Source organism: Meles meles, chromosome 10 (assembly GCF_922984935.1).
Source record: "Meles meles chromosome 10, mMelMel3.1 paternal haplotype, whole genome shotgun sequence".
Lineage (NCBI taxonomy): Eukaryota > Metazoa > Chordata > Mammalia > Carnivora > Mustelidae > Meles > Meles meles.
Genome location: NC_060075.1, coordinates 29,891,175 through 29,905,639, shown reverse-complemented (window position 1 = coordinate 29,905,639; position 14,465 = coordinate 29,891,175). Strand labels below are relative to the sequence as shown.

The following is a 14,465-nucleotide window of genomic DNA, read 5'->3' as shown; positions in this document are numbered from 1 at the left end:
AATACTGAATAAATTCAAAAGAACTAACAAAGTTACACTTTGTGAAGTTTCTAGTTGTAAGCAGATTTCCTAGGTTATAGAAAAGGATTATATTAAACTACTACTAGTAGTAGCTATTTAACATTTTTTGAGAAAGGGCTGTGCAAAACCCTTTAAAGAAAATTTTATGTTTAATTCTGTCAGCATCCATATGATATATGTTCTTCTTATTATTACTGTTACAATTCTCATTTTCCAGATAAAGGCACTGAACTCAGAAAAGTTAAGGAATTTGTTCATGGTCATACTTATGAATAGGAATCCACTAATAAACAAGAGTTAGGATTTTTTGAATAAATATTCTTTGGAATATTATTTGTAAAATATTATTGGGGGATAAAAGGTATCAGATAGCAACTATACTGGAACATCCTGGAGAAATCAGCACATACATCTTTATTGGGTTCATCCAGGTCTTCCCAAAGCATAGATTTAGCTTGCTTGGGGAAACAAAGGCAGCCTTGGTCCCCAAATCCATCTCTTAAATGATGTCCCTGTAAGGGAAGCCTTCCTCTTGGCTGTCTACTGATGACTTTCTCTTCCATGGTTTTCTATGCTTGCTCTGGGTTCTGGGGGGCTCTGCTGATATTAAACCTCTGGGCCTTTGATAGTTCCATTCAAGACGTCCATCTCTGCTTCCTCCTGGAGCCTTCCCTGTGTTGTTGCAGGGTCCCCATGGGGTCATAAAATGTCATGTTACTCTAACAAATCCTGCATTGAAGTGAACAGAGAAAAATGAATTCTTGTCCATGTTATGCTGATTTCCTAGGTCAAGAACAAAAGGTTAAGCCATACAACTCTAGTAAAACTGCTCAGCAGTTGGCTTGCTCATTCTTTTCACTTCAGCCCCTTTTTCTATGGCCAGTGCACTTATCTCTAGTTATTTGGTTAAGAAGACATTAGCATTTACTTATTAAGCAGAAATATGTGTACGTCCTATGTTAAGTGCCAGCCTACGTGTGTTTGGCACTAGATATGCAATGTAAAGAAAAAAATCCAGAATTCCTGACTTCATAGAGCTCCTGGTCCAATAAATTAATTCCCTTTGAAGTACTTAACACTGAACACAATCCCTCCTTTCTAACTGCAAATGAGTGATCAAGTTAGTGAACCAGAATGTGCCCAGTGGTTTGTTTGCTCCCTCATTTTGTACAGGGCTCAAAAAATGAAAGGGTCATTGATATTCCCCAAATACTTTCTCACGGGGCGGGAGTTCAAAGGGATTCCAGATACAGTCTCTCCTACCTGGTTTATTGGGCCTCAGATGAATAAAATGGCAACTGGTTGACCTTGTAGAGCTTTCGGAATTGCTGGAATATATGTGAATTCACAGGGGGACCATATTCCAGCCCTGGCCTTGGACTCTAGCCACTTATCTATTCCATTAGGTCATACACAGCATATATTAAAAATTATAACTTATCACCTGCAATTACAGGAATTTAGAATTATAAAGGACCTCAGAAGTCTAGTTGTTTGTCCAGTAAATATTTGTTTAGTACCCACTGTGCTTGCTGCTGGCTTTTTCTTGATAATGCAAAGAAGGAAACAGATTCAGAGGTGAGCTGTTTGTTCTTTTCTAGGAATTGGCAGAACTTGGGCTATGCTTCTTTTGTTTTCCAAGCATCTACTAAATACTTATTGAGTGGATTCAAGTTTGTCCCTCATAGTAGGGTCTTCCATGGAAACAGAAAATAAGATCTATCTATCTTTCTATTATTTATATATTCTCTGAGAGAGAAGGAGAGAAAGGGATTTATTGTGTAACATATTGGCTCAGGTGATTCTGGAGGTTGAGAAGTGCCATGATCTGACATCTGCAAGATGGAGACACAGGAAAGCTGGTGATGTAGAGAGCCAATGGTTAGATTCTAGTCCAGGTCTGAAGGCCTGAAAACCAAGTGTACTAGGGGCAGGAGAAGATTGATGTCACAGCTCAATTAATGAGTCAGAGAGAGAGCAAATTCAACCTTCCTCTTCCTTTTTGTTCTGTTCAAGCACTCAACAGATTGGTGGATGCCCAACCACATCTGGGAGAGCTATCTGCTTTACTCATTCCATCAGTTCAAATGCTGATCTCCTCTGAGCATGCCCTCACAGACACACCCATAATGTTTAAGCAGCTACCTGGGTATCCCTTTGTCCAGTCAAGTTGACACATAAAATTAACCAGTGCACCCTTTCGTCATTCCTACCCATAGACATTCTAGCCACTGGACCCTTCTTTCACAGGTGGTATGTTTATGTACTCCCTTGCTTTTATCCAATAGGCATCACAGCATAGTAAGAGAAAAGTTATGAATTGCTGAAATTTGATCAATACTCAATCATTTTTTACATAACAAAATGCAGTTTCACACAATTTGTCTTAAGCCATGACCTATTGCCATGTACAAATGCTCTTATTAAAGATCAAAGCTAATGTTTCTTTCTTTTTTTTTTTTAAGATTTTATTTATTTATTTGACAGAGATCACAAGTAGGCAGAGAGGCAGGCAATGAGAGAGAGGAGTAAGCAGGCTCCCAGCTGAGCAGAGAGCCCTATTTGGGGCTTGATCCTAGGATTCTGGGATCATGACCAAATCCAAAAGCAGAGGCTTAACCCACTGCACCACACAGGCGCCCCTAATGTTTCTTTCTTATTCACTCTTCTCCTATGTGCATGCACGCGCACGCACTCTCATACACACATACGATTCTTTCTCTGGGACATGGGGCTAGTAAGAAGAAAACTGGAGCAGAAGTTTGTGTTTTCCAAATGCACGGTTTGCCTCATTCTCTATTTGCTCCCTCACTCTAGACACTTCCCCAGGACGCTGTCCTTCGCACATTGCATCAATGGGGCTCCCTTGTCCCCTAACTTTTGGCAGGAGATCAGAGTTCAGGAAGAGAAAACTTTGGGGTATTTGTCCCCTACCTGCTTCCCTGCCAGACCCTGGCTTAGAAGTGCCTGTGTTCTTCTACCTGTGGCCATAGCTCAGCATCCTCTCTCAAAGCTATGCCCTTTGCTTGGTTCTATACTCGCCGCCCTCCTGGGCTTGGGGTGGCAAGATCTTCCCTTTCATCAGCACTGGGAGCTTCACTACTTATTATTTTCCTTTATTGCTGCCTTCTTTAGTAGTCCCCTTCTGTAAGTTTCTTGGTTAATAGTCTTCACTTCCCTCTTTGACTCTGCCATCCATTCATTTTCTCCCAGGGCTCTGACTGTTTTTTCCTGGCTATGACTTTAGTTTGTGCATATATTAATTTACATTTGTTATGTATATAAGTTCTGCGGGTATGTTTGCATAGGTATACCTGTAGGCTAAGGAATAAGACTTGTAAATGTCTTGGGATAGAAAGAACAATTAATATATCCACAAATGGTACTTATTTTATAATTCTAATCTCAAAACTGATTGTTAATTATTAATTAAGACTTTTTATCTTCACGGGAGGTTTTAAAATAAGAAAATACTGGCTAACTATAGCTTCCTAATCTGAAATGCAAGCCAATATTCAAACATTTATGAAATATAATTACATTTTCCAATATTACTTTCCTATTAATTATTAGCTCTGGGCAAAACATTAAATCAAATATCGTTTAAATTTGCCTGTTAATCTTTGCTAGTTTTCTAGTGTATAGTCTTTGCCTATAGTGTATATAATTATATGGCATATAGAAGGGAAAAAATAAAATATTTTTAATTGGGATATCATTTTGTTCTCCAAGTACACGTTGACTTAAATGCCCCACCACCACCACCACCAAACTAGCTCATTGCTAAAACAAACTTTTACTGAGCAGTTGTTATGCTCCAACATTGTGTCCAGTGATGTGGGACAATCAAGAGATAGTGGGAAATCATACTCTGGATTCTAGAAGACTCCTTAGCATTGTCACACACCCATTAGGCATTGGTTAGTAAGAATCAAAATGAAAACCCGGGTCTTATGGTTCTGGTTGAATCTTTCTTTTCTTGAAACTGTACCATCCTCAGTGGGTACTGACTGCATGCCTCGCCAACCAAATGTTAGAAGGCAGGAGAAAAGCAGTCTTCATGCATCTTTAAAAAATTGTTCGTTTTTTTCCTCTGGGTAAGTGTTAAAATTACAAGCTTCATAGCTCTTTGAAATAAGCTAAGAGTAGCCAATAAATAAAAACATATAGATATTTCACATCTGTATCTGGTTATTCATTCAGTCCTCATATTGTGGAGTAGAAAAGCGCTAAGGATACATGGTAGGCCCTTCGTATTTAATTACTGTCTGAAAATAGTTAGTAAATATGTGTTAATGAATTACAAGGCCATTTAAGACACTCATAGGCATATCATAGACACTCATCTCCCAGATTTCTCCCAAAACAGAAGGAAGCTACTTTGGCATTGTTTATAGAAGATTTCTAGGTTCCTGTGTGTGTTTGTTGGGTGGTCAAGGGAAAAGGGGGAAATGGAATACACACACACACACACACACACACACACACACAAAGGCTAAAAGTTACTTTAATCAATATTAAATTCCATTGTTCAACCACAGTTTCAGGGGCTGATGTGAAATGTTGACATATTCTTGACAATTCCTATACTGGACTCCTTATGCTCTGTGTTTTAGGCTCTTCCCCTTGAACTAAGGCAAAAAAAAAAAAAAGGTGACATAAAATTATTTATTCTTTGACATATTTGCTGGCTACTACTTCCTGAAAATCACTGAGGTATTACCTTGGTGAAACACTTAATAGGGGCAGCTTCTCCAAAGTCCGCTCTGCTTGGGCTCAAATCAATGCTGTGCTTCCTGTCAGTACGGATAAAAAGGAAATCAGAGTCAATTACACTGTTCTCGTATTATACAAAAGAAGGCCACAAATTAGCCCTTCTGGAGAGACAAAATCTTTCCTAGTAATAAATCCTTAAAAATGTCTACTTACTGAAAAAAAGAGAATGCATTTTCTTACCGTGAATTTAAAGGATTATATAAACATTTCAACTCTTCTTAAGTTGTGATTCCCAAGAAGAGAAATTATCTTAATGACTCATCATTTGTCACATCCAGAAACAAGCAATTTGAGTATTTTTTTATTATGATGTATTAGAACTTCATTAATAAGGAAGACTTACAAGGAGGCCATCATTTTTTGAGAAGATCACACTGTGCTAAATAATGAGATATGGGAATACATTGAACAGCTTGACTTCTGCTGACTTTTACTTAAGAGTGTGAAGTGTTTTAAATTAGACTATGTTAGTATTGATGAAACGTGCACAAGGGGGAAAAATAATTTAAAGGCTTTGCTCCATTTTGAGAGCGAGATAGATTGTATAATTTAAAAATAAACCACTGTGACCTGACAGCAAGGAAACAACAACTCTCATGTGCTGTTGGAGGGAGTGGAAATTGGGGCAACATTTTCGGAAGCCAGTTCAATAAAACCTATCAAATTTACAATGCATGTATTCGTTGATCTGGCAGTTACACATATAGACTAGACTTGGCCCCTAGATAAACTTGTGAAAGTACACCAAAATAGATTTAGAAGAGCATTCATTGTGCAGTATTTTTGAAATAAAAGAAAAAATTACAAATATAATCTGAATACTCGACAATAAGAGAAGGATTAAATCAAATGTATATTCATTTAATGGCACGCCCTAAGCCATTAAAAAGTATAATGTAGGGGCGCCTGGGCGGCTCAGTGGGTTAAAGCCTCTGCCTTTGGCTCAGGTCATGATCCCACGGTCCTGGGATCAAGCCCCACATCAGGCTCTCTGCTCAGTGGGGAGCCTGCTTCCTCCTCTCTCTGCCTGCCTCTCTGCCTACTTGTAATCTCTGTCAAATAAATAAAAAAATCTATGTATGTGCAAAAGGCTAAGATTCCAGGATGGACTGGTAGGTAAATATGCCAGACATAGATCATTATATAGTAATCCCCCCCTTATCTGCAGGGGATGCGTTCCAGGAGCTCCAGGGGGTGCTTGAAACCACAGATAGTACCGAACCCTATATGTACTTTTTTTTATACATACACACCTAAGATAAAATTTACTTTATAAATTAGGCACAATAAGAGATTGATAACAATAATTAATAATAAAATAGAACAGTTATAACTGGACTGCAAGAAGGTTATTTGAATGCGGTCTCACTCTTTCGAAATATGTGAGTGTGTTGCATTCATCCTTCGTGTGATGATGTGAGAGGATACCACGGCTGTATGATGAGATGAAGATGGATGACGCAGGCACTATGACATCGCGTTAGGCTGCTACTGACCTTCTGATGGTACGTCAGGAGGATCATTTGCTTCTTGACTGGGGTTGACCATGGGTAACTGAAACTGAGGAAAGCAAAACGACCGATAAAGGGGACTACTGTGATGTGTCTTTTGGATAATAGAAAAAGCAGACATATCTGCATATATAAGTTGTATGGATATATTGATATATCAGTTTACATATGGAAGAACCGCATGCATCTTACCATTATGCACTGATACAGATTTCAAAAGGGAATATGTAAACATTGGCTTTGGCAGAGAGAGGTCCCAGATAGGGGTGGATTGCTGGATGTTTCTTTTTTTTTTTCTTTCTAATTTGATAACGTTCCATACAATTTGAATTTTTTTAACCATGTACATTCAATACATTTTTTTTTAAAGTATCAGTCAGCGTTCTGAGTAAACTGTTCCTGTTGGTCTTCACTTTTATATACTTTAAGAAATTTTAAATACTATTTTACAAAATGATAAAACACTGTTTTTGAGTTGACCAAGATCATGAAGCATGACAGACTCTCTGGACATGAAGGACTGTGCTATTGTCGGGAAATCAACTCAAGTTGTCCCTGTGATATTCTCATCACAAGCCAAAGTCAGGTCCTGCAGCCATCTTCCCATAGTAAGAGTGCATCTCCTATGTGTTTGGAGGATAGTTCTGCCTGGTGCAGGACAGTTGGAGACACCATATCTACCTCCCTTTCTGAGTAGGAAGAGTTGAAATCCATTACTACAATTGTTTTCCTAATCTAGTGTAAGAGAATGAACTGCAAAACAGAGGCCTCTCTGAACATGCATTATGGAATGGATCTAACTTTGATTCAGAATGAAGAAACAATGGTTGCCTGGTTCCCATACACCCAGTAGCAGAACAGAGCAAACACTATTTTGGAGCAATTTCAAAAAGAAGCAATAGAATGACTGGTTTTTGCTCTTTTGAATTTTTTTCAGAACTACGACTTCCGGTGAGCCCTTCTGTGTGTCTGGATCAGAGCATGCCGTTAAAGCTGAGCCCTTCGAGTCACCTTTTAAAAACAGTGAAGCCACATATGTGGAAACCATGGGACTGGCGACGTGAACAGCTGTAAGCTAATCATTTTGAATTGTTGTATCCAGCATGCATTCTTGGAAACAGCTGACAAGAGAAAACCCCTGAAGATGTCTAGGGGTGTTACATGTTTGAATTATCAGGTTCTGTTACATAAAATTTCATCTCTCTCTCTCTCTTTTAAATTTTATTTTTTTTTCAGTGTTCCAAAATTCATTGTTTATGCACCACACCCAGTGCTGCATGCAACACGTGCCCTCCACAATACCCACCACCAGGTTCACCCCACCCTCCCAAAACCCTCAGTTTGTCTCTCAGATTCCACAGTCTCTCATCTATCACTTCTTAATAGAGAATGCCATCACTGATTTTTTTTTCTAGAGTAATTCAAACCTCTCTTGGCGTAGAATAAACATTTGGGTAAATAGGACTCTTATCTAGGAAGTTACATGAATGGAAATTGAATTTGAAACCTTAACAATGTGAAACTATAAAATTTTAACTTCCATTTTATACTCAAATGACATTGCCCTAGTCTATGAGTATGGCCTAATGAATTTTTTTCCAGTTTTATATATATTTTTTGACAATGTGAAACTATAAAATTTTAACTTCCATTTTATACTCAAATGACATTGTCCTAGTATATGAGCATGGCCGAATGAATTTTTTTTCCAGATATATATATATATATATATATATATATATATATATATATATAATGGTTCCTAGGATCTAAGAAGACAACTGCAGTCCCAAACTATTTAAGTCCCCTCCAAGGAAATGAATTTGTAATGTAGATAAATTATAGTGAAAAATGAAAAGCTTTTCATATCTTATCCAAGAAACAAAATAGTTTACTTCATCTAATTTTATAATTATCTGGTAGATGTCAAATGCATCTTCCTGCTTACCTAGACTTCAAAAGTTGAAATAGAACAATCTTTTCATTGGTCAAACACAGATATTTGAAACAGAAATACTGTGTGAAAAGCAAGTAACTAGATATTTGGGGATCTTTTATGATGAAAGTATACTTGTTTCATCACAAAGTATTAATGTTAATTTTCCTTGGTAACCTTTAGTGTTATCTTCACACTTTTTTCTTTAAATGAACCCATAATTATCCATGGTGACAGTTATTGGGTAGAATCAGACTAGTAGGGAATGTATTTATTTTGGCATATTTTTAGTGACCTGTCTCCTTTTTTTGTCAAGGAGAAGATGGAGCAAAGGCAGGCCAGGGCAGGACAGGAAAATGTCTTCACTATTCCTTAAACTGTAATTTGAATCACTTTTGTTGTAATGTTGTACAACATTGTACAACAAATGTTGTAACATTTGTGACCAATTTATATTTTTTAAACCTTTAAACCTTACTTTAGGTACAATTTTCCCATCTTTCTTTCTCTTAAAAAATTTTTAATTAAATCTGTAAGAGTAGAGAACTCTTATCAATTTGATCCCCTCTACCAATACCTGTATAACGCTGGTAGTGATGCTAGTAAGTAGCGAAATTGTTTAAGGAAACCCACACATTGAAGACTACAGCCCAACAAAGGATAGTTGAGTGTACAATGCATCGAGGTAATTTGCAAATGAGGTACCCTAAGTTATGGAGCAGTAACTATGCTGGTTCATTTTTTTAGGAACCAAACGATAGTCCTTGCTCCACATGAAACAGTCTTCAGAGCTGAAGAAATATCTGTGATTCTTAAAGCGTATGTGTTGGTGACGTCCTTGACACCTTTGCGTGCATTCATTCATTCAACTGGCACAGTTTGGAATCCACCAAAGAAAAAACGCTTCACTGTCAAGGTAAAATTTCTGTCAAAGCTGTTATTTCACTCAAAGTATATGAAGATAAGTAAACTCAATTGAGCTGTCTTTCTCTAACCTTTATGATTATCAAATCCCGTTGAACAAAGATTGCCTCATTTTATTGCGGCAAGTAGAGGTTTCATTTAATAGGTGCAGGTTCAAAAAGGAACTGGAAACAGCTTAATTCACGAGAGATCACAAAATCTACAGCTTGTTTTCTCAATTTATCATTTTACTTCAGTTCATTGACCCATTTCAAAACTAATCCTCAGTTGTGTTCTGTTTTCTTGACTTTCCTCCCATTCAAGAAAAATACAGTCATTACAACAAATGAAAATAAAAATTTTCTCTTTTGTTTTCTCTTCATTCTTAGGAAGCAAAATGCCTATTTCATTACAGTAATCAATATGGAATATTTGCTGAGTGAAAAACAAAGCTCTTAAGTGTTCCTAAGCTAGAAAGCCCTGACATAAAGCATGATGAGAACGTTTTCTGGGAAGAACTTACTAACAACCACAAAAAATTTAGGTATAAAAGGTAACTCAGGCTACCTCCATTGAAAATAAGGTCTAGTAACAACACATTGGTAAATTTTAAGAAGTTTCCAATTCTTTTTTTTTAAGATTTTATTTATTTATATGACAGAGAATGAGAAAGAGAGCATAAGTAGGGGAAGGGATGGAAGGAGAGGGAGGAAGAAGAACAGAGAGCCGGATGTGGGGCTCCATCCCAGCAAACGGAGATCATGACCTGATCTGAAGGCAGACGCTTACATGACTGAGCCACCCAGGCGCGCCAACAAGTTTCCAATCTTAGAGAAATAATTGTTCAGAGGACAGGTAAGAGGAAATAGGAAGAAACTAAAAGAACACACAAGTATCCTAACTTGTATGTTCTTTCAGTTTCTTCCCATTTTCTCATATCCATTCTCTGAACAACTATTTCTCTAAAATAAAAAATGTCTTCAAAGAACAAATACTACATGATCTCACTTATAGGAGAATCCAAAATTGTCAAGCTCACAGAAGCAAAGAATAGAATGGTAGTTATCAGGGGCTGTGGGAAGGGGGAGTGAGAAGGGATTGTTTAATTGGTACAAAGTTTCACTTATGCAAGATGAGTATGGTCTAGAGTTTTATGGACAGCATAGTGCCTACAGTTAATAATACTAAGATTTTCTAAGAGAAGAGAACTTATGTTAAATGCCCATATCACTAAATAATACATACATACATACATACATACATACATACATACATACATAGGAGGTAAAATTTGGAAGGAATAGTTGTGATTATGGCTTGATTGTGGCAATGGTTTCATACATGTATTTATCTCCAAACTCATCAAATTTTATGTATTAAATATGTACAACTTCTTGTATTTCAATCATAATAAAGTGGCTTAAGAAAACAAATGTAAAAGTGCCTTTTATAGTGTCAAGAGATTGAGAAGTGACTGAACCTGATGTTTTTCAGAATTTATCTACATTGTATATAAACTACATTGTAAGTTCTGGAAAATCTTCCAGTGGTGAAAAATCTTTAAATGGCCCATTAGATATTATGATTAAAAAAAAAGATCAGCATCAGAAAAGATACAGGTGCCATATTCCTTAGTATAATAAATGGCTGACATTTTAAGGAAATACCATTGATTACTTTAGTCTTAAGGGCACTTTATTTTAAGGACAGTCATCTTAACTATATCAACCTAGGTGGTTTAGAGTTAATTATGAAAAAGTGGAATCAAATTTGGTTTGTCTTTCATGTTATCTCCCACTAGTTTTTACAGTGGTTGTTTATATTTCCCTAAATACCTTTCATTATTTTCAAATTTCCCTTTCCATTAGGTTGCATTATATGAAATTGCTGATATTTGGTCATTTTTGGCCTACAAAAAAATTACAGTTTCATACAATGAAATATATACAATATACAATATATACAATATACAATATACAAATACACACACAATACACAATATACAAATCCATAATATTTGGAACTCAGGTACAGAGAGAGAAAATGAATCATATTCCTCCATTCATGTGACACTCAGACACTCAACAAATGTTTACTCAGCACAGTCCAAAACCCCCATTCTTGTAGAATTACAATAGCAGTCTGTGCAAGACTCCTACATGGATCTATGCAATCCATTTTATCCCCTTTCCCCATTCAATCCCCTTGCTCCTCAAAAGACCACCATTATAATGATTTAATGTGTATCATTTAGTTTAGATGATTGTAAAATATGCAGTTTTGTTTTGTTATGCATATATATGCTTTTAACTTATGTAAATTGTATTAGAGACTTTTTTCTTTTACCTTTTTTGAGTGCAGCACTACATATTTTCAAGAAGGAAACATTCATGTTACATGTACACATTCTATGTCACTTTTCACTGCTGTACAGTATTCCATGCCTATATTCTGTTTACCTACCCACACCTCCAGTGAGAGATAGCTTGATTGTTCCAACTCTTGGCTAACCCAAATAGTGCTTCAAATGTACAAGGTCTTATATATGACTCTTTATGAACCAGCATATGATTTTTCCAGAGAATATATGCAAGTCTTATGACTTGCTAGGTCATAAGACATGTTCATTTGAAAGAATTAAATAATCCCAACTCACCCTCCAGAAGGCTGTTATCAGTTTCTGTGCCATGATCAGTCTCTCCATGTCCCCACAACCTGCCCAACACTTGACCTTTCCAGCTTGCAACAGGTGACAAGTGACATTTTACTCTTGCCTATTTGTCATCTATCTGTTAACTTTGTCCATAGTGTCCTTTGTTGGTCAGGAATCTTCAACTGACTATTGAAATTAGTTTCCGGGGTGCCTGGGTGGCTCAGTGGATTAAGCCGCTGCCTTCTGCTCAGGTCATGATCTCAGGGTCCTGGGATCGAGCCCCGCATCGGGCTCTCTGCTCCGCAGGGAACCTGCTTCCTCCTCTCTCTCTGCCTGCCTACTTGTGATCTCTCTCTGTCAAATAAATAAATAAAATCTTTAAAAAAAAAAAAAGAAAAGAAATTAATGTTTCCTTATAATGTCTGCTTTGGAGATTTAGTTCCAGAAATTGTTTCTTATCTCTAAGCCCCGGGATAGGCTTCTCCACTTTCTTCTATTCCCTTTATAATTTTTTTTCTGGACATATAAATATTTTATTCAACTAGATGAAGTATTTCATTCAACTTGATCCAGATTTATTTTTCTATATAATCAATTCTCACTGGCTAAAAACTCATCATTTCCCAGGAATCTAATATCATCTTTATTGTATATGTTCCCATTTGTATATGAGGCTGCTTCTGAGCTCTCTGTTCTGTTCTAGTTGGCCCACTTGTTTTTCTTATTTTGGCAGTGTACATATATCTTAGTACCTGGAAGGGAGGTTCCTTCATTCTACCTTTTCTTTACAAAATTAAATTAGCTATGTTGTAGACTTTTATTTCCTCATACATATTTTAGGATATCAAGTATATTTTTTAAAATCCTGCAGTAATTTCAATATATAATTACATTGAATTTGTAGTTTAATTTTTGAAGAATTGAATGTTCATAATATTAAGTCTATTTATTTACTCAAATCATTTTTTTCCTTTATTAGAGTTTAAAATGTTTTCTCCACAAAGATCTTATATGTTCTCACTTATGTTTATTTCTAGATTCCTTAGAATATTAACTGATATGCTTTTTGAAATTATATTGTTTATTCAGTTCTTACTAGGATAAAGAAATACTATATTTGAAGTTGAACTTGTATTTGGTAAATTTGTCCAATAATTTTACCTTTAAATCCACTAAGTTTGGGCTTTCAAGGCAAGTGATTATTTTATCTGCAAATAAGGTCATGTTAATCTCCTTCTTTTTCATTCTTTCCTTCCTTCCTTCCTTCCTTCTTTCCTCCCTCCCTCCCTCCCTCCCTGTTCCTGTGTTCCTTTGCTTGCTTGTTTCCTTCCTTCCTTCCTTCCTTCCTTTATCTTTTTCTTCCTCCCTTCATTCCTTTCCTTCCTTTCTTCCTTCTTTCCTTTCTTCCTTCCGTTACTAATTTTGGCCAGAATCTCCTGTACTAGTTTTAAAGGTAGAAATGAAAGGTAAATATTCTCAAATTGTTCTTCATCTCATGTTTCTCTATTAAGTATAATGCTTGCTGTGGGTTTTTGGTTTTTAATCTTTACAATTCCTGCCCAAGTAGTGAGACTATAACTAGCCAAACTGTATCCATCATCCTGTTAAAACTACTGCAACATATTGGTAATTTTGTTTCCTCTGCACCATCTCCCTCCTCTTTCCAGACAACAGTTTATTTTGAAGCAAATCCCAGACATCATATGATTTCATTTGTAAACCTTTTTAGAGTATAACTCTGAGGGAGATGGATTTATAAACTTTACTAAGTTAAATAAGTTCCCTTTTATTTTTAGTTAGCTAGAAGTCTTTGCCATAAAAAGATTTTGAACTTTATAATTTTTTTCTGCATTAATAAAATTATATCACTTTTTTCCTCCTCAAGTTTATTTTTGTGGTATATGACATTGCTAGATTTTCTTTTCAGAGAACCCCCTTGCATCACTGAGATAAAACCTATGTGATTATTTGGGGCTATTTTTTAATACTCTCTTGGATTTGTTTAGTTAAGGTTTTTATGTCTATGTTTATAAATGATATTGGACTATAATTGTATTTTCTTATACTTATCTTGTTTTTAGAGTTGAGATTACTGGATAAAATAGGACTGGATAACATTCAGTCCTTTTCAGTTTTCTGGAACAACTTGTTCCAGGAATTACTTCTCCTAGTTGTTTACAGTATCCTCCTAGACCTGTTTCTCTTCTTCATGGGTGTTTCCAATTTGGGCCTGAAGTCTTTTACCTTTTAATTCTGGGAAATTTGTTTTCATTATTTTTGAGACATCTTGCTCACTGTTTTTTCTTTCTTCTGTTGTCCAGATTTGGACCCCTTCATTTCATGGGCTGATACCCCTTAAGACATATGCACATTTTTACTTACATTTATTAATTTCTTACTTTATATCCTCTTGCTTCTTTTTGGTGATTTCTCTTTTCACAGTTCATTTTGCTTCCATCATTTCTTCTGTCTTCTGTCTTCCATCATTTCCTTGAGTATATCTGTCTTAAAGATTTTATTTGTTTATTTGAAAGAGAACAAAAAAGAGCATAGGGGAGGGTGCGGTGGAGTGCAGAAGGAGGGGGAGAAGCTGGAAGCAGGATGCAGGGCTCCATCCCAGGACTCCGGGATCATGACCTGAGCCAAAGACAGATGCTTAACTGAC

At 36.3% G+C, this 14,465-nt stretch overlaps 1 protein-coding gene across 2 annotated transcripts in view; it reads left to right on the top strand.

Annotated features, from left to right (window-relative positions):
* Nucleotides 1–14,465, top strand: part of CPED1 (cadherin like and PC-esterase domain containing 1) — a 276,516-nt gene that overhangs the window by 89,034 nt on the left and 173,017 nt on the right. For both annotated transcript variants that reach the window (XM_046020852.1, XM_046020851.1), the window contains exons 5-6: nt 7,246–7,378; nt 8,992–9,160. In XM_046020852.1, the coding sequence (XP_045876808.1) occupies nt 7,246–7,378; nt 8,992–9,160 (302 nt within the window). The remainder of the gene's footprint in view (nt 1–7,245; nt 7,379–8,991; nt 9,161–14,465) is intronic.